The 20891-nt window shown below is 36.0% G+C and overlaps 1 protein-coding gene across 1 annotated transcript in view; it reads right to left on the bottom strand.

Annotated features, from left to right (window-relative positions):
- Positions 1-20891, bottom strand: part of KCNU1 (potassium channel, subfamily U, member 1) — a 108160-nt gene that overhangs the window by 66203 nt on the left and 21066 nt on the right. Inside the window, exons 8-18 of the mRNA XM_012724777.1 lie at positions 16215-16385; positions 15262-15353; positions 13806-13916; positions 10966-11071; positions 9045-9127; positions 7359-7428; positions 4763-4915; positions 3603-3715; positions 3170-3238; positions 1282-1371; positions 1030-1133 (exon numbers count right to left, since the gene is read on the bottom strand). Of these exons, the coding sequence (XP_012580231.1) occupies positions 1030-1133; positions 1282-1371; positions 3170-3238; positions 3603-3715; positions 4763-4915; positions 7359-7428; positions 9045-9127; positions 10966-11071; positions 13806-13916; positions 15262-15353; positions 16215-16385 (1162 nt within the window). The remainder of the gene's footprint in view (positions 1-1029; positions 1134-1281; positions 1372-3169; positions 3239-3602; positions 3716-4762; positions 4916-7358; positions 7429-9044; positions 9128-10965; positions 11072-13805; positions 13917-15261; positions 15354-16214; positions 16386-20891) is intronic.

Below are 20891 nucleotides of genomic sequence, written 5' to 3'. Positions count from 1 at the left end.
TGAATCCTCTCACCCTCCACATCTCTGGCCTGTACCCCAGTTCTGTATGAATAAATGAATAAATCTTTAAAAAAATTGATTATGCAGTGGTGATACAAAGTCAGTTAACACACTAAAACCCCTGAATTGTGTATACTTCATATGGATATGGCTTTTATTCCATGGTATTTGACTTAGTAAATAAGGCCATTATTAAAACAATGAGAACACCTGGGCTCCTAAAAGGAGCTCAGCTCCCACTTCCCTTCCACACACACTTTCTGTGTCATTACATGAGAAATAATGGGTTGAAAGGCAGCATGCCAGAGATTGAGTTGGTACCTCTAAATGGCCCCTGTAAGTTTGGACAACATGACTGAATTTGTCTTGGGACATATTTCCCTGACCTGGAATGGAGCTGAACTAGATTAAGTCATAAGTGTTGCGTTAGTAACACCTCCTGATAGAGAAAAGAGATGGGAGTGCTGGAACAGGCTGTAGGATGCAGAGTGCTCACAAGGAGACTGATCCTGGCCTCAATGACAGAGAAAAGGGTGGGTCAAACTGAAAATGGGGTTTAGGGCTTTAGGGAAGGGAGTCTGCTGATACAGTCCTGACCCCCACCCATGGCTCCAATCTTATTAACACAGCACAGCAGTCAAACTCCCAGGTGTTCCTTCCCACCTTGTGATATATACTGTTGCCTCAGGTGATCAAGAGCTAAAAGCACTCAAGGGTCCATTCTTGCTTAATTTGGAAGGAGCATTGTATGCCACACTCACCCAAAATTTAGCTAGTTTGTTTTTCAGTCTCCAAAAGACTGATTTCTAAGGTCTTGTTTGCCCAGTGGTGAAATGTTTCTCACTTCTCAGCCAGGTTCATGGTATCTGATACTGTTTTTTGTTTTGTTTTGTTTTCGTTTTTGCTTTTAAGATTTTATTTGTTTATGCATACAGGAACTGTCTTTTAAAGCTGGAACCTCTTTTCCCCATTCCCTGGTCCAGTTCCTGGAAGGGAGGCTGAGGACAGCCAGATGTAAAGTGCACTTACCTTGGACAGGCAGGTAGTTGTGGCTCTTGCCTCTGCAGTTACATCTTCCAATGAGCTCAGGGGTGTACACATCATTGTGACAGGTGGCACAATAGAAGAAGGCTCTGGTCAGTGAAAGCAGATCAAGGATAACTGAAGTGAGACCTGACTAGGGAGCAAAGCATTCAGGCTGCCTGCTGTGAAGTTGCTTCTGCCCTAGGGATTCCCTCTCCTCCTCCCCAACTCCTAATGTAACAGTAGGGAAAAAATTACCTTCTGACATCTTTTGAAGATTCAGCAATAAAGAACCCTAATGTGTTCTTACAGAGCCTAAGTTGTGAAGGCGGATTTAGTATCAGCCGACTGGGAACAGAAAATAAAAACACAGTCATTTTTCCTGCTGATTTTGGTGGCAATAGTTGGTACGTCATTCTGTTACTACATCCAGAATGGATTCTCTCTGTTGCAGAGTTAGTAGGAATTATCTCCCTTCACAGCTCAACACAGTAGAAAATGTGAATTTGACTACATTTAATTATTTGTTTGATTGTGCAAATATACTGAAGGGTGCACCATGATAACAATATTGCTGAGCTGCATATTCAGTTGAGCTGAGGACAAGCTCCTGTCTGGATTAAAACTTGATCAATTTTTGAACCAGGCTGCATCTTAAGCTTTCATCCTTTTTATTCTTCCCTGTTTTCAGCAGAAAGGCCATCTGTGCCTAAGCCTAGACTGCGCGATAGTCTTGAACATGGAAGGATTGTTCAAAAGAATTTTGTCCATCAGACAGCACTATTTGTTATATTCTACTTGATGAATTGCTTTGATTAAGCCCCAGTGATTTCTTTGCCCAGAACCCTTCTATATCCTCTCTACTTAGATCTTTTCTTCTGTACAGTCTTTCAAATAACATCATTGATTTGTAGTCTATCTGATATCATTAAAAATTGACTGCTTCCCTATAATTCTAAGATTCCTGATAATGCCTGGCAGGGGTCTTAGGAATTAATTTACATGACATCCTTATTTTACAGATGATGAGCACTTCTCCAAGGCCAAAATATTAGAGAATCAGAATCAGAATCAGAATCAGAGTTCAGTCTGATGGTTAAAATTTAATTCAAGTTAGTTTTCCACTAAAGAACATGTATGTTAACATAGTAGCCTTTTGTGCTCCCTGTCCCATTTACAATCCTTTTTTTTTTTTTAAATTTCTCAGCATCTTTTATTTGTGTCATTGTAGTTCTCTTTATCCTGGAAATTTTTTATTATTATTATTGTTATATGACAGCTTCTCTTACTCCTCGTATTCCCTAATATGGGTTCTTAGGAAATGCTGATGCCTGGTAATGCCAGGCCAGCCTGGGCAGCACAGGGGGCCAAAAGGCCCCCTGACCTTACAGCCAATGATCGTGCCCAGGATGAGGTAGATGTCATGACAGCTGGAGGATTCCGCCCCCATTCCTGGCTGTGCAACTGGGGGTCGCCTAGGCCTTGCCTGGGTCTTGGCCATCTGTGCATTCCACCTTGGCTCTTCTGAGCTGCATCCCTCCCTCCCTCTACTACCCTTTGGTAAAAATTCTCTCCCTGCACTCCCTTGGCATGGCCCCTTCTCCCTTAGAGTCCTATCGGACAACTGGCCCCAATAAACCTCTTCTTTTCTAAGACTGCTTGTGTGGACTCCTTTCAGCAACATCTTACAGCTACCACTTTCCTTTATCCACTCTATCAAGAGCCAACTTTGCACAGTAGGCCAAATACCCATTTTGCAGATTTTGTATCTAAGGCTGGCATTTATGGAAACATTTTAATCACAAATAATTCTAATTCATAGTATTATGAATTAAGGCTTACAAGATCTACATCATATTAAGAGAAAATATCTAAGATGTGACCATTTCTTCTTTCCCCGATCATGAACATTATGAGGAGGAAGGCAAAGTTCTTGTCTTCTCACTAGGGTAGCCATTCTAACCCCAATAATCAGATTCCAACTCAAATCATTAGAGATGATTCTAAATATAACACAAAAGCCTGTGTGCCCACTGGATAAGCTCTGAATTAGTGGCAAAAGTTTTAATAATAGCTGTCTTTTCAGAAAAGTCTGAATGAGAAAAGATATTCTTCATAAAAGAGAGACTTAAAGCCTCATTGGTACCAGTAGTTGGGAAACATGGATTTGTGTTCGATGGCTATCAGCATGAGTTTCATCTTCACAAAGCAGAGCCTGGGAAGGAAGACAAGTAGCAGCTGTGAGGACAGAGAGCATGAAGGGAGCTAGTTCACATGACTAATACTGTGTATCTGGTGCCTCTTAAACACCAGCACCTCAGCAAAGGAAAGGTCTCCCCTCTATGGATGGCATTTTCACTTGTAAATGAATCCAACCTGATGCAACTCAGAGCCAAGTGGCTCACCTGGGACAGAAAAGAAACTGTCCCACCAACACTATAAACTTCTACATTGTAGGGACTCAGATTATTCACTCTTACATCTTCAGTGTCTGTCATGGAGCCTAGCTTGTGGTGAGCCCTCAGTGAACATTGCTGGGACAAATGTCATTGAATGAAAAATCATTTCTCTTAACTCACCTGGAAACTTGAGCAAAACTCATTCCAACAAAATCATCAGAGAGACGTTGTGTTAGGATTTTGTTCTTCAGTCCACCAATGAAATAATTTTGCCAGGGTTCTCTAGGAGAGACCTGAAACACACAACCATGCAGTACACTGGCCTCAAGTAGAGGATGTTAATATGTGAGTTAGATATTCTGATGAGTAGCAAACCGGGGCCCACTGCATGATGTCATTAGAGGGGGTTTGTCCCAAGGCTTAACTACAGAATTGACAAAGGAAGAACTAAAATTCTAACATACATCTCAGCTATTTTTCACTAAAGTTGAGAATGAAGTGGAAGCACTTTCTAGAGAGGCTTCGGATAGGGGATAACAGATCTCACAAGGTTTATAACACCTTTCCTGGGACATTTCATTGGGATGCATTTGGAAAACTGTGCAAAAGTTCCTTTCAGTTATGTATTTTGTCTCAGACAAAGCTAGCAAAGGCACTGGTCTGGGAGATTGTAAGTACATATCGAACTGTAGGTCAGACAACACTCACTGTACTACTGAATAACTTACTATACAATCATGTTAGTTCCCTCCACTGATCCATCACTAAGTCTTGAAATATCATTGAAGGGAAAGCATAATGCATTAAAAAGGTATCATTCTTTGTAGGCACTCAGTATGTGAACTCCTTATTAAAACTGCTTGAAATTTTCCCAAAAATATAACCTGGGAAAATAGATTTTAATTGTAAATAACTGTATTGTTTCTACTTGATGTGTATAATTATTTACTACTGTGCTGCTTATTAGTAGTTAATTTATAGTTATATGATTTATCCAAAATAATATAATCCTTATTTAAATATCTACTTTGAATATATGAAAGTGCCTCTATATTTATGAACACATTTGAATTCATGACATCATAGACTGCAGATAGAAAGCAGTTATGATTTCTATTTTGCAGATAAATATATTAGGCAAGAATAAGAAAAATTCCTTCAAGGTCAGTGTAATACCTGGGACTTCAATCTATCTCTTTTGATCCTTTCCTAGCTTACGTAGAAATCAAAACTTATTTCTTGGGGCCTTCTAGATTTTCTTATTTTTTTCCCCATTTCTGATCCTAATGTGTAAGGACTTAGGGATAAAGCTAAAATTCAGCATCAAAGCACAAGGTTACCATTTTACTTTGCTCAATAAATAAAGATGTTAGAAAGGTGCACAATCCTGGCACCAAACAGCCTTGGGCAATAAATCCAAGTTTTAATTCAGCAAAGCAGATGATGTTGTCTCCAGCAGTCCAGTTCCAGCTGGGAATCTTTGGCAGAAACATCTGTTTCAGGTAGAAAGTAGGTCATGCATTAGGAATAAACATGCTCTGAGAAAGTTCCTTCTGGATGGATGTCTTTCTTTCATTTAATTTACTTGAAAGCATTTATTGTACCCAGGAAAACTAAAGTGATAAAAAAAAATTGAGCATTTAAAAGTGCATAATTGTCAACTGTTTTAATTTAAAAAATTGCTTGAGTTGCAATATCTCTAATTTGACTTCAAATTTACAATTTTATTTTTGCTATTTATTTTTATTACGACAAAACTGAATATAACATTAGTGTCAGTATACAATATTATGATTTGATATTTGCATATATTATAAAATACTATAATATGTATAATTAATGGGTATCACCACAGTAGCTTTAAGTTTTTTCTTATAATGAAAAATTTTATGATCTACTCTCCTAGCAACTTTCAAATGTACAATAGAGTACTATATTAACCATGCCATACATTAGGTCTACATGGTTAATTTGTTTTGTAACTGAAAGGTTGTACCTTCTGAACACCATCACCCATTTTCCCCTACCCTTTCCTCAGTCACATCCCAACCTCAGCCTACACCTATGAAAACCATCAGTCTGTTCTCTATATATCTAGTTAGATTTTGTTTTGTTCTGTTTAATTTCACATATGATATTTATCTTTCTCTGATTTATTTCATTCAGCATAATCCCTCAATGTCTATCCATGCTGTTATAAATGGCAGGATGTTGTTATTTTTGATAACTGAGTAATATTCCAGTGTCTGTGTGTGTGCGTGTGTGTGTGTGTGTACATTTTCTTTATCCATTAATCCATTGATGAACACTTAAACGATCATTCCCATGCCATGGCTATTATAAATAATGCTGCAATAAACATGCAGGTACAGATTTATTTTCAAGTTAGCATTTTTTTCCCCAAATAAATGTCCAGGAATAAAATTGATGAAGTGTAGAGTAGTTCTAATTTTAAAATATTTTTGAGGAAGTGATATAAAATTTTCACTTGTTTGCACTAATTAACATTCCCACTAGCAATGCACAAGGGCTTCCCTTTATCCATATCCTTGCTTCCTTGCTAACATTTGTTATTTCCTGATTTTTTATAATAATCATTTTAACAGGTAGAAGTGCTCTCATTGTGATTTATATTTGCGTTTCCCTCATGACTTGTGATGTTGAGCTCTTTTTTCTGTATCTACTGCCATCTGTATATCTTCTTTGAAACAATGACAATTCAGATTACATATTTATTTCTTAATCAAATTGTATTCAGCCATTGAGCTGAATATTTTTATATTTTTATATTTTTATATTTTAATACATTAACAGATGTATGATTTGCAGATAGATTTTCCTTATTCCATAGAGTGATTAATAGTTTGATGTGTTCATACTTGTTTACTTTTGCTTTCATTAATTTTGGTGCTAAATTAAAAACAAAAATCACTGTAGGACACTTGTATTTTCTTCTAGGAGTTTTATGACTTCAGGGATAACATTCAAGTCTTGAGATCATTCACACTAATACCTAATGTTCATTTGGTCACAGAATTTTATTTGTTTAGAAATTTTTAATGACTGAATTTCCTTACTAGTAATTTACTTACTAGTAATTCATATTTTCTACATTGTTCGATTTGGTAGATTGTATGTTTCTAGAATTTATCCACTTCTTTTAGATTGTCCACCTTGTAAACATATAATTGCTCATGCAATGTCTTATGACCTGTTATATTTCTGTGATATCAGTTGTGATGTCTCCACTCATTGTTGATTGTATTTGAGTTCTCTTTTTACTTTCTAGTCTATCTACAGTTAATTTTATCTTTTCCAAGATACAACTCTTCATTTCTTTTATTTCTATTTCTTTATTGAAATTCTTATTTTGTTCATCCATTCTTCTCTCACTCTTGCTGAACATCTTTATGACTGTTATTTTGTACTCTCTATTAGGTAAATTATTTATTCTCATTCAAGGTAATCTCTTGACATTTTCTTACTTTCTTGTTTCTCTGGTTCTTCATTTATCTTGACTCTCCTTTGGTTGCTATACATTGTACAAGGGTAGCCTAAGACAATGATATACTTAATCAGTCAGCCCTGCCCTAGATCTTGGTTATCTCTTAAGCTTTTGTGAGCAGTTAATTTTCATTTTAGTGGGGGGTGTGCCAAGACCTGTTAGCTCCTGATGGGAATAGCTCAGTCTACACCTAGATTCAGGCTGATTAGAAATCAGCCCCTAGGCAGTGGCACTTTTAAAGTATGCAAAGATACCTCTTACTGAATTTACATTCTTAAGTGATTAACGATTTTAATGAGATTCCAAATGCCACCTATGATTGGGAAAAACTTTTTAGAAAGTATTAAGTTCATATATTACTTACATGAACTAAGTTTATCTAGCTACACAGGCTAAAAGAGGGGACCTGATAGACTAGGATGTTACAATACCTTGTTATGGGACTGAAGTATCTGTATGATGATTCTGGTCCGAGGACAATAGCTCTTGATAGAGAGCACCCTGTATGAACAACAAATGTGCTCATCAGTGGTGGGTCATATTATAATTCAATTCAGAGTTTAACTGATGTGTGTGTAGCAGATTGTAAAGTTCATCACTATGCTGTTCTCTGAAAGTATTCTGTTTAATGATGTACACACAGAAGAGGTTACTGTTTCAGTGACGCAGTAAATTACATCTATGGAAAGGTTAGCTTTTTGTATAAGGAGACTCCAATCTTAAGGAGGGAATTACCATGTTATATACTTTTGCTTTCAAACTCCAGAGAAATAATTATAGAAAAATATAGAGAGGCTGAATAGCTGTCTATATATTAAAGTAATTCACAAGCTGTCTCATACTTCCATTTAAAATCTTTGAAATAGGACTCTCCTTGGTGGTGCAGCAGGTTAAAGGCACCGCATTGTGAAGATCTCTGAAGCCACTGAACACAAGTTTGATTCCCGGCCAAGGAGCTGACCCACATGGCATGGCAGACCTATCCAGACCCACCCGCTGTTCCTCTCAGCAGTATATTTCAGTACATCTGCCTGTTTTGCTCTCTACTCTGTCTCTGATGAATCCTCTCACCCACCACACCTCTGACCTGTACCTAGTTCTGTAAACATAAATAAATCTTTTAAAAAATTAAGAAATAAGATATATGTCATATTACTGCATTTTGCTATAGTGTGGCCTGCTATCTCTTGCTATTTATAAAATCACCTGCAGCTATGTATATTTATTTTGCTCAAGAGACTAGCAGTTCACATATGTTTGAACTATAACAAGCAGTTGGTAAAGTGCGACTCCTTTATCACAAGTCAAGTATCTGCTCAAGATATTTCACATTTGGGCTCTCTCTGGTAGCACAGTGGGTTAAACACAGCACTATCAAGCTATCACAGCCACTGCAGCATGAGTTTGATCCCCAGTCAGGGAGGTGAACCACATGGTGCGGCAAACCTCTCCTGACTCAACTGCCACTCCCCTCAGCAGTGTACTTCATCAGCCTGCCTGTTCTGCTCCCCACTCTATCTCTGGTGAGTCCTTTCACCGCCCCTACATCTCTGGCCTGCACCCCAGTACTGTATGCATAAATAGTAAACAATGCTTTAAAAAAAGACATTTTACAGTTCAAGATACATCTTGAAAATACATCACTATTTTGAAAATACATCAATAGTCACATGTACACCATCCTGAACTATATATAATCTTTTGCCAAAACTGCTAGAGAAAAGAACCCAAGAAATAAAATATAATTTGGTACACAAATTCCAAGTAACATCTGTATCTGCTTTATGGTGTCTCCTAAATAAAATTATAGATGCTGGTTATGGTATTATCTGAGCAGTTATCAGCTACTTACAGGCTTGCTTTTTAGATTTAGATAGCTAGTTTCCAAATGTAACTTCAGGAAAATATAGGGAGAAATAAACAGATATTTGGGATACCCTTCTAAAATTTATTTTGTAACATCTGGGGACAACAATTAGGCAGAACTTGAAATATCATTAACTGAATATTGTGACAGATGACATCTTTTGGTACGTGCTATGTACTAGGCTTTATTTTAAAATCAGTACAAATAAAATGAGTATTGGGGCATATAAAACACAGTGCCACCTTCTTACCTCATAATGTTTGAAGTGTCTTCAGCATGCAAATCACTACACAAAGGATTGGCTATAATCAGGCATGCTTCTGCAGATTCCACCTATTCTTCAATATGAAGCAACAACCATCTTGTTAAACACACAGGTAATGTGCTAGGGTTTCCCTTTAGAGTTTTCTCATGGTTTTATCATGCATATTTCAATAAGAAAGAGGATACAGGGCCCCTCCCCTGGTGGTGCAACTGGTTAAAGTGCAGCACTATGATGCTAACCCCAGCCAGGGAGGTGACCCACAGGGTGCAACAGACATCTTCTGACCACCCGCTGCTCCCTTCAGCAGTGTATTTAAGTTCAACTGCCTGTTTTGCTCCTTCTGGTGACTCCTCTAATGACCACCCCCTCACATACCTCTGGACTGTACCCCAGGTCTTGTATGCATAAATAAATAAATCTTTGGGGAAAAGAAAAGAAAGAGGATACAGTTGCAAAGGAGTTGTGACAAGGATGTCTTTACATCAGGATTATAGTTCTGCAGACACAATTAGGACCATGAGAGCTACAGGCAGATGGATCCAGGCACAGGGTTGCTAGATAGATGTAAGATTGCTTTAGGATAGGTAAAATACATACTTACCTTTTACTGGTGATATCTACCTAGTTATAAGTAATGGGATATTTTTAAGCAGCTGCCTATATATTTATTTGCCTTTCAGAAAATAATCTACTTGACCCAAAATAAGCAGACATTCTATATCGGTGGATTATAAATCTAAAGGTTCTAGAAAATTATTGGAATTGGTGCGTATAATTCCAAGTTACAGTACATTTTTCTGCTTCAATTCTTTATATCAACTCTCTAGAGCTCTGTATTAGAAAAGCAGACGTCTTTTGGTTTATATGATGCTGTGAAACCTACACCACGAGAAGCTGGCTTTGATCTTAAATGAAAGCTATCTGGTGAGTTAGCTGATGCTCATTAGTTTTAGTCCCAACCTTAATGGGGTCTCTGCTGTTTTATTTCATGTTTCTTCTATCAGAAGGCACATTATGTGTTTAGAAGTTGGAAAAAGCTAAAGTACTCTCAGAAATCTATCACCTGGTAAGGATCTCATCTGGATAGCATGATGAAATGCACCTTTTGCTATCTACTTTTCAGATCTCCTAGATGGATAAAACACTAATATTTTAGATAGAGAATTTGGGAAAATAATTTAAATATTTTTGTAGGGAAACAGTGAGGTTGGTTCAATGGTTGTCAAGGAGATTTTAGAGGTCGTTGGCTATATTAGTGCTGTACTCAGTTTTTTTTTTTCTATAAAAACTTTATTTCTTGTTTATTTCTATTCATTTATTTTCTCTTTTATAAGTTTATTTTTTGAACTTGTCTATTTTTTGTTACATTATTCTAATTTTGTACATTTTTCCATCTCAGGAGTAGTCCCCGTGGGCTTCCCACCTCCAACTCACCCGTGTGCTATCACCATAGTCCAGTGTACTCTTCCCACCCCATTTCTGATCCTATTCTCCTTTCCACCTCCATAGAGTGTCTCTGGTTTATAGCTGTTCATTGACTTTAATTATTACTTTATTACAATAGCTCCCTCCCTCCCCACCATGATCCCTTTACACTCCTGCTATGAGTGAAACCATCTGGTATTTTTCTTTTTCTTTCTGGCTTATTTCACTAAGCATGATCCCTTCTAGCTCCATCCATGTTGCTACAAAAAGCATGCTTATCTTACTTGATTGCTGATTAATATTCCATTGTGTATGTGTACCACATCTTTTTGATCCACTCATCTATAATCAGTTCTTAAAATAGAGGACATCCGATTTTCCCTAATTTAAGGATTTCAAGCAGTATCTTGTGAAAGTGCAATATATCCTCTGATCTTAATTGTTGCAGCTTAGAAAAACTACAAGAAGAAGTAAATCTTACCGCAACTCTCCTTAGATCCTGCCACTTCAATGCAGATCCAGCAACAAATGTTGTATAGGCCAGGTAGCACTTAAGTATGGTCTCCAATTCCAAAGACGGAGGAGCCCTAGACAAACAATGTAGTGACAAAAGTGGGGAATAAAATGATAACTGACTGTGATTTAGTGATTGTTACATTTACTTAGTGCATAGAGTAGAAACCCTAGTGTCCTCCTGATAACAAGCCTCTTTGATTACTAATTTACATGGCTAGGTGATGCTGTCACTTGTAGCCGGATTACAAGGATGGACCTAATCTTTGGTTAATCAATTACAATATATGAAAACAAATCAGGTTAAAACTTATTTAAAAGAGGGAGCTTTAAGTAAGAGGAAAGTCAATATAAAATGAAAATAAGTATTCAAAAAGACAGCTTTTTAAAACACAATGGATCCAATATCTTCAAAATATTTAAAAAAGAAATTGACAAAACTAGAAAGAGAATTTGGTAAGTCTGTCACCCTCAATAGAGGTTTTAATATATTTCTTAATTATTTATACCACAAGCAGAAAAAAAATCAAATTTTATATTTATAAATTCTATAAATAATATCTAAGATATGTAAACTTTTTGTCTTTTTTTCACACAATTAAGGCATAGCTGACAAAATAAAGTTTTGATATCTATAATGTACAGAATGAAGACTCGATATACAAATATACGGTAATGGGAGATTCCCCCTACTAACTGACACATCCATTACATCACATGTTTACATTTTTTTGGAGGGTGAAACATTTAAATTCTATTCTCTGAGAAAATTTGAATTCATTTGAATAATACAGCATTGGCAATACCATGAGACACATTAGATTCTCAGAACTTATTAATTTTAAATCTGAAAATCTATTATATTTTTACCAAATTTCCTGTTTCCCCAGCCCTGATACACTTTTTATTTACTGTTAAGAATTTGATTTTTTTCTTTTTACTTTCCAGATATCAGTGATACTATATGGTGTCTGTCTTTATCTACTTATTTCACATAACCTAGTGTCTTTCAGGTTTATCCATGTTGTCACAAATGACAGAATTTCATATATATGTGTGTGTTTGTATATTGTATTTTTATCCATTGATGGACATGTGGGGTTGTTTCTATACTTTGCAATATTGTGAATAATCTTTTTTCAAGACTACACACATATTTATTGAAATAATAACTTACTGTACTAAAAAATTATCAACACAATGAAAAAATAGTATATGACACATTATGATCTCTGCTCACAATAGAGTTAAGGTTAATATTAGCCTCCTATCATTGGGTTTTAGTTCTTTGGGTATTTTTATAATTTTTTTTAAAGATTTATTTACTTATGTTACAGAACTGGGGTACAGGCCAGAGGTGTGATGGTTGAGAAGATTCACCAGAGACAGTGGGGAACAGAACAGGCTGATGTACTGAAATACACTGCTGAGGGGAGCTGCGGACAGTTCAGGAGAAGTCTGCCATGCCCTTTGGGTCAGCTCTCTGGCTGGGGGTTGAACTCTGCTGTCGTGGCTTCGGAGAGCTTCATAATGTGGTGCTTTAACTCATTACACCACCAGGGGGAGCCCTATTTTTTTAATATTTTTAACTAAATATCCAAATAATGTACGACTTACTAAAGATAAAAATAGGCATGACAATGAAGTGAAGCAAAAGTGTTGACTACCTATCAATAGTAAATAGTACATGATTTCAAAATATTTATATTTTTGTTTCATATATGAAATCCCACAGTTATGGTGGACTGATTATAGCAGAGTGTAAGAAAATACAGTGTTCAACTATAAAGTACATAAAAGCTGAAGTTATTTAATATATAATCCAATGTAAAGTTAAAATGTCATTTCAAATCTGCATTGATTTAGTGATTGATGTCTAGAGAAATAATTAATTATTTGGAAAAATAAAATAAATGAGCACACAGCTTGCATGATGTGCACACAGATTACATAGGACCAGTTACAGAGAGGTTACATATTTAGAATTGCTATATGACAATATAAAAATGCTAGCGCAATATTTAGTTAATTCTAGGGCAGAGAAATCTAAGAATGTCAGCAAAGCAAGACGCTACAGTTTGGACTACATGTAAGTCAAATGTTTCTGTAATAAAAGAACACCAAAAAATGAAAAGTAAATGAGACAAAATATGTACAACATATGACATGAAAGAGATAACATCAAATATATTAAAAATCCATCCAGTAGCATATGATCATCCTAACAGAAAGAGGATAAAAGATATGAGGCATTTCAAAAGGAAAAGCAAATTTTCAAAACACAGATATTGTTCAATCTCACTAGAAAACAAAATGACAAAATAAAACAAGAAACTATTTTACCTATTTAAAGATCTTTTTGTACAAAATATGAATTTCCCAGTGTTTTACAAACTATTTGATTTGGACTCAGCTTGTGGAAAGGTAAACTGCAGAGAACAAAAACATCAGCAAAATTAATTGTTACTGTTTCTGTATTTGAATTTTACATTTCCAATTCTGTGAATTAATAATAACTATAAAGTGTACCAGACATGTTCACAAAATTACTCTACTAGTAAGTATAAAACCTAAATTATGCAGAACCATGAAAATAATATTAGGACCTACACAGAAAAGCATCCTCCAAGATATACTTCAAAATATTTCCAAAAGTTAACTCTGATCATCAGGTTGCTGTTCCTTTCCCTTTTGTCTATTATTTCCTGTAACTTCTGAAAGTATGACAGGGTAAGTTTCCTCCACTAAAAATATTCACACAAATTTCAGCATTAAATTAGAGCCCATGTACCACACAAATACACTTACTCTCCTAGAAAAACTATCTCCGTGGAGATCTCCCCTGACTTATGGCGGAGAAAGTTCCTCAGGAAAGCCGTCACACTGTCCACGGTGATGTTTCCACAGACCACAATGAACCTAGGGTGCAAAAACATGTAAGGAATGGACCTCCCTGGTTGCCTATGGGTTGAGTCTCAGCACTGTCATCACTCTGGCTTGTGTTCAATCCCTGGCCATCGAGCTAACCCACATAAAGTGAAGCAAACTGCTCCTGTCTCAGCCACTGCTCCCCTTAGCAGTGTATTTCAGTAAATATGACTATTCTGTACCCCGCCCACTCTATCTCTGGTGAATCTTCTCACCCCCACACCTCTGGCATACACCCTGATACATAAATGAAAAATAAGCATTTTTAGACACTTTACCTTCAATTTTTCAGACTCTATTGGCTTTCTTTGCATGTATTCTAGATCCCTTCCTCACGATGAACTGGGTCAGACTTTGGCTTATCAAGTTTATTGAATTGTTCTAATTCATTTCATTATTTACTTTTAATGTCCTGTCATACTCCTTGAACTATCATGGTTTTCATTCAACTGTGTTGAGAACAGTTTAAGACAAGTATAAACTCTATTTTACCTCTTGATTTACAAATCAATTTTAACAAATCTTTAAAGTAAAATGAATGCCCATCTTGCTCAAATTGTTTAAAAATGCATGTCTCAGCAATCCCGCTATTGAAATACATATAAAGAATATGAAAGACCCAACAACAAAATAAACCATGATGTTCATAGCAGCATTATTTAAAATAACTAGGACAGAGAAATAGGCAACTGATGATTGGATTAAGAAGATGCAATATATCCACACTATAGAAGACTATACAGATATAAGAATAAATTGCAACCATTTTCAACAAAATGGACAAAGTTTGAGAAAATAATGTGAAATAAAGCAAGTCAAACAGTAATAACAAATACTGGACATTTACAAGATGATAACTTGATAATGTAAAATACTCTCAAAATCTAGTAGACATCAGTAAATATCATTAAGGCTCTGAGGGTAATAAGGGTTAAGGGACAAAGGGACAAGAAGAGACAGGAATGATGGTATGTGTGTGTAGGGGGGATTGATCCATCATGTAAAGTTATGATTAAAATGAAGATGATAAGTAATATAGAGAATAATTACTGATAAAGAACAGAAATATTGCTTAAATCAATAAATGAAAGTGAATGACAACATTCTTTTGTTTTAGTTGAGTTCTGCTCATCTGAATACTCTACCTCATTATTTGCATCAAGTAGCAAATATTATCTTCTTATGGTGCTTGTTCTAGGAAAAACCTCTTTAATTAATGGAGGACTTTTGCAATATATTCACCTAAACCAGGCAACAGATATTTAGAAAGCAATATGTGACTAAAAATACCTCAAATTGTAAAAATTATAATTTGAAAGCTAAGTAAAGAACTTACTTCTTCCCTTTAACCACTTCATAGGAACTGGTATATTTTCTCTTATTAGCAAAAAATTCCACCATTTCAGGGACGTAGTTTGCAAATAAGACCTAAAATGATAGCAAATTAAATGTTAGAATTTATTTTTCAAGGATATTCTAAAATTCTCAGGTTATGAAAGAGAAGTAAAGTATAAAACATTTTTATTTATTAAGAGGGGCATTATTAAGAGCTGCTGTTAAAGGAGACTATTTTTCTTCCTTATTTTTAGCCTTGTATTTGGCTAAAATTTAACCAAATGCTTTTCAGCATTTTAAGTGACTGATGCAAAGATTTGCATCAAGGCACCCTTCTTGCCCATATTCCGTTTTATCACTTGGCCTTCCAACTCAGACTTGATTCTTATTGGGGGCTTTGTAAAAAATAAAAGTATGTGATACAGAGTGTGATTAAGGGAAAATGATTGAAATGCACTGTAGTAATAATGTAGACTGGCAAGATCAGAAAGGTGGAGTAGAGAATTTTTTGTTACGATTTAAAGAATTTAAGTTAAAGTCACTAAATGAAAAGGGTTTCTTTGTCCTTGATCAGCTACTCACTTAAACAAGAACAATTGCTTATCTGAAATAAAATGCTTGTTTGAGACAGCTTAATAATTTGGGTAGGGATGAGCAGACCTTACTTAAAAGTTTGCTCTATTGAAGAAAGACTAACTAGCAGACAATGTAATGACAGGACTGCTAAGACGCTGTAGATGGTAATAGAGAATGCATGCTCTCCTGAGACTACCATCTTTTATCCCTGGTACCTAAGCAATTATAGTACATACTCAAGGGCATTCATTTTTGAAAAATGGAGTCTGTGTATCTTTAACACTTCACTTGACACCAGCGCTGAACAATGCAAATCTATAATTCTCACTGTATCATTTTGTTTCCTATATTCAATAAATAATAATAATAAATCTTTACCAAACTCCCTAGAATGAAAAACATGATGAAAGTCCTTCCCAGGGATGTCTTGGCTGCCACATCTCCGAAGCCAACTGTTGACGTGGTTGCCACCACCAGGTAAATGGACTCAAAATATGATATATTCTGTGAATTGGTACCTTTGAGCCAAGGATCACCAGAATTTTCCACCTGTCCAAAGAGAGAAGACTAAGGAAAGGTCTCAGAAAGGAATCTCAGAGAAAGTTTACAAAGAATAGGCAAAATATTGGTTTAGTTCCTTTTAACTCAACCCCAATGAAATGTTAAGTAATTCTCAGGCTGCTGTGAAATATTTGCAATGATGGGCAGTGATCTTGTCTTCTGTTCAGACTATTTCTGAAATTTGAGGGGTATGTAGCTGGAGCCAAGCATCTGGAATACTCCACACAGAGGTAACTTCTCATATGTCTTTCTATTCAGTTGGGCATTTCATCATATCCTTGAGTCGTGTACCTCCAAAGACTCATGAATTGAGATATGGCTGTTCATTCTCATTTTTACCAGATGAGGGTTATCATTAACAAAAGAAGCATTCAGATGAGCCTTTCCTTCTATGAACTTAGTTAAGCACATTTGTGCTAATTCAAAGGAAAAAAAACAACAACAAGGTTTTCAAGTTATTTCCCTCTTCATCACAAAAATACTGAGTAATTAAAAAAGAATCTTGACACTGGATGTGGTGATGCACATGGGTGAATTGGTGGTGGGAAGCCCATGGAGATTACAACAGAGATTGGAAAGATGCACAAAATGAAGAATGATGTAAAAAAATAAAAAGTATAATTAAAAAAAGAGTCTGAAAGTATTTTCTCCCATCTTCACATTTTAAGCAAACAACATTCATCATATATCTTTTTGATATTAGATAAGTAGGCAATCAGGTCATGTTTTATATTTATACTGAGGCTTACAGCATATGTAGAATAAATATATTGTATATTGTAAGAAAAATATATTTGATAATCTTAATGATTTGATCATTCAGAAGAGCAAATATATTTGTTTGGTTTTTTCATTTGTTTGGTTTCTGTCCACAATTTCTGACTCTCCACAACCAGAACTCTTGGAATTTCCAAAGCAATAATAGTGATGGAAATATCTTCTGTTAGTAGTATTTGGTCTCCTGTCCTCACTTCCTGAAATCACTTCAGAGCCTTTAAGGTGAAAGTGTATGTTGCTATTTATAACAAGACTCTTTCCACTATTACTGAGCTTATGTTAATGAAATAAGTTTTGAAAAATCCCCTGAAGATGGGACTGTTTACGAGGGGGAACTAACCATGAATAGAGGGTTGGAATCTTCATTCCCACTCAATGATTTCCAGGAAAGGGGTAGGGAGGTGGAGGTTGGACAAATCACCAGTGATCAATGATTCAATCAATCATGTCTATGTGATAAAGTCTTTATAAAAACTCAGAAAGGACACTATTTGGGTCCTCCCTGGTGGCGCAATGGGCTAAAGCACAGCACTATGAATCAAGCCAACTTGAGTTGGATACGCAGCAAGGGCAGTGACTGAGTGGTGCAGACCTCTCCTGTCTCGCCCGCTGCTCCCCTCAGCAGTGTACTTTGTCAATCTGCCTGTTCTGCTCCCCACTCTGTCTCTGGTGAAGCCTTTCACTGTCCCTGCACCTCTGGCTTGTACCCCAGTTCTGTATGCATTAATAAAAAAATAAATCTTTTAAAAAAAAGGGTGGGATAGGATTTGGAGAGCTTCACAGTGAGGAAACACATATAAGGGTTGGAAGAGTGCTTGAAGCACCTTGCTCCTTCTCTGTCATGGCGGGTTCTGTGGAATGTCCCATAGATAGCCTGTTGGTCAAAATCCCATGTGACAACCTGGGCCTGTGATTGACATTTGAAGTCAGGCAGCCTTGTAAAACTGAGCTCTTAAACCTGACACCTCCAGTCAGATTATGTTGCTTGGCAAGGTGGGGAAAGCTGAGCACATAACTCTCATGTATAATTGTATGTTTCACATTTTATATAATGAAATCTATGTAATAAATTATATAATGAATTCATATAATGAAATGTCATGTAAATAAGATATATACTTTTCTTTGTTTTTCCACTTTTAGACTACTTTTACCAAAATACCTTATTTATTTCTGGGCATTTTCCATTTTTATTTAGCACAAGGGATAATAAATACTAGAGCTGACTGGAGAAATTATGGTTTTTGTCTTGTTAAGAAATGGGATGGACATTATTATTATGCAGTTTGCTTAGGTAATTAACTGTATTTTAAAAGTCATATCCCCAGTGTGATTCCTTTTGTAAGTATGATGACTAGATGAAGACTGTAAACTTCTATAATACCTCACTCCAAAATAAAATTAGATTGTTGTCCATACTTAGTCACCAACTACCATGACTGCTTTTGGATTTCACTGCTTTGTCTACAAATGTAATAAATGTGTGTGTGCTGATTACTGAAGTTTTCACTATTTTCTGCATCTAATGTACTATAAGAAAACCAAATTAAAATCATACATATTAAGATCACTCATTCATATAGATATATACACACACATATAAAAAGCTATTATAAAAATCCAAACATATAGGTACATATATTTATATGTGCATGTATATATATTTACTTTTTCAGAAATATAAAAATTGTTATAGTTTTCTTTAAACCAAACCTTCACAGTATCTTAGTACAAAAATTCAATCATACTCTTGTACAACTCAAAACTAAACTTACTTCAACCTAGAAATGGCTTTCATGATAATTTAAATAACCTTTAAGGTTTCATGCACTCCCTTTGGGGGTAATATTTGACAGTTTCAGATCCCTCCTCACTTCTCAAAATGCTGTCAGCCTCTGTGTGTCCCCTTGCCCTTTCACTTGGCTGTGTTAGCGTTGACCCCTTTAGTCCCAAGTGGGAAATTAAGAAAAAGGATATAGACTGATGTCAAATTATTATTTATTTTAATGCCATATCTCAAAACTATATTTTATGCCGTATCTTTCCACTTTAAATAAAGAAGATAAAAGCACACTCTCCCAGCTCCTCTTACTTCCCCATCACTTGTATTATACATGTGTGTTTTAGTCTGTCGCAAATTCTTTTGGTTCTGCCTACTTCCTATCTTCAATTCAATCAATAATCACCTATCACTGGTTATGCTTTCCTCACTCTTGAGTTCTTAGTTTTGATCCATCTGGGTTTTATTGAGATATATTTTCTTAGAAGAAGTTCCATTTTCTAGGGAATGCTTAAAATGACAGGATAGTTTACACTTTATTTCACACAAACTTTGCAGACATTGCACCATCATGTTCCTGTTACGGACTGATGTTGCCAAGAAATCCGAGACATTTCATTTTTTCTCTTTAGATAAAACTTGTTTTGTTCTGTCTGCATACACTCCTTGTCCCTGAATGCTAGTAACTATTCCAAAATATGCTTGGAATAAATAATTTAGGGCTATTTTTCCTGAGTTACAATATACCCTTTAATCTTAAAGACTTTATTGAATATTTTCCTTTCTGCTAGCATTTGCTTTGAGTTCTTCTTTAGCAACAATAGTGCCCATCTTTCATGTTTCCTCTCTACAATAACTTAAGCTTTTTTTTATTCTTTTCCATGTCAGTGTTTTTTGTCTCAGGTCTGTTGACCGTGATCAGAGCGATTTTTTTACAGATTTCTTGCATTTTTGGTTCTCTTATGTAGTTTTCTGCTCTGCAGTATACTTTTCTTTTTTTGAATCTTTCAACCTATGTTTCAACTGCTACTGTTTAATAACCTTTTAAAACCTTATTTTCTTCATTTTAGTTATCACGTCCCATAGTTTTTGATCCTTTGATATGCATTTTTATCTTCTATGAAGCCCTTAATCTTAATGTTTCTTTGGGGAAATTATGTGATTGCTATGCCTATACTGTTCTATCCTGTGACCATTGTTCTCCCGCTGTCTCCCCCCTCCACAATCTTCATTGCTCACTTTGGAAGGGTCATCCTACTGAAGATTGTCTAATACTTATCTTTGAATGGCATCGGTCATCAATTTTAGGCTAAAGAACAATGTGGTTATGGGAAGATGGTGAGCTGTGGCAAAAATAGCTTTAATTTTTGTTTATGATTTCAAATGTCCTCTCAGTAAAATCTGCTAGTTTCTTTGCTCTGGATTACAGTTGTCCTGGGCTTTGACCATCCCACATATCAGTGGGACAGATCATGGACCCCCTTAAGGGACAAGTCATCTGACTTTCTGTTTCACTGCCTGCATCTTTGCTAGCAGCCTCCTGATCTGGGAAGCTAGCTGCCAGAATGGGTGCATGTTCACTTGCTTAAGGGACTGAGCAACAGTCTTAAATAATTCCAGTGAGCCTAGAGAGGGGCTGTGTCCAATCTAAGAACTCTTGCTATTCAAAAGGTACAGCTAGTCTTTGACTATAATTGCTGATGGCCATGGCAGAGTGGGTTACCAGAACTTTGTCTTCTCCCAAAGAATGTTGGGTTTTTATTTTAGCTCTCCATAAAAGTTAGAAAAGAATAAAACATAAACACAGAACACTTTTTAAAAAGTAAGTATGTCAGGCCCTCCCTGGTGGCGCAGCGGGTTAAAGCACAGCACTGAGAAGCTGAAGCCACTTCTGCATGAGTTCGATTCCCGCCTGCCCCGGAGGTGACCACATGGCG

The sequence above is a fragment of the Condylura cristata genome, unplaced genomic scaffold, assembly GCF_000260355.1.
Source record: "Condylura cristata isolate star-nosed mole 26May11 unplaced genomic scaffold, ConCri1.0 scaffold00014, whole genome shotgun sequence".
Lineage (NCBI taxonomy): Eukaryota > Metazoa > Chordata > Mammalia > Eulipotyphla > Talpidae > Condylura > Condylura cristata.
Note: the sequence above shows the minus strand (reverse complement) of the source record. Positions and strands in the feature narration are given on the sequence as shown.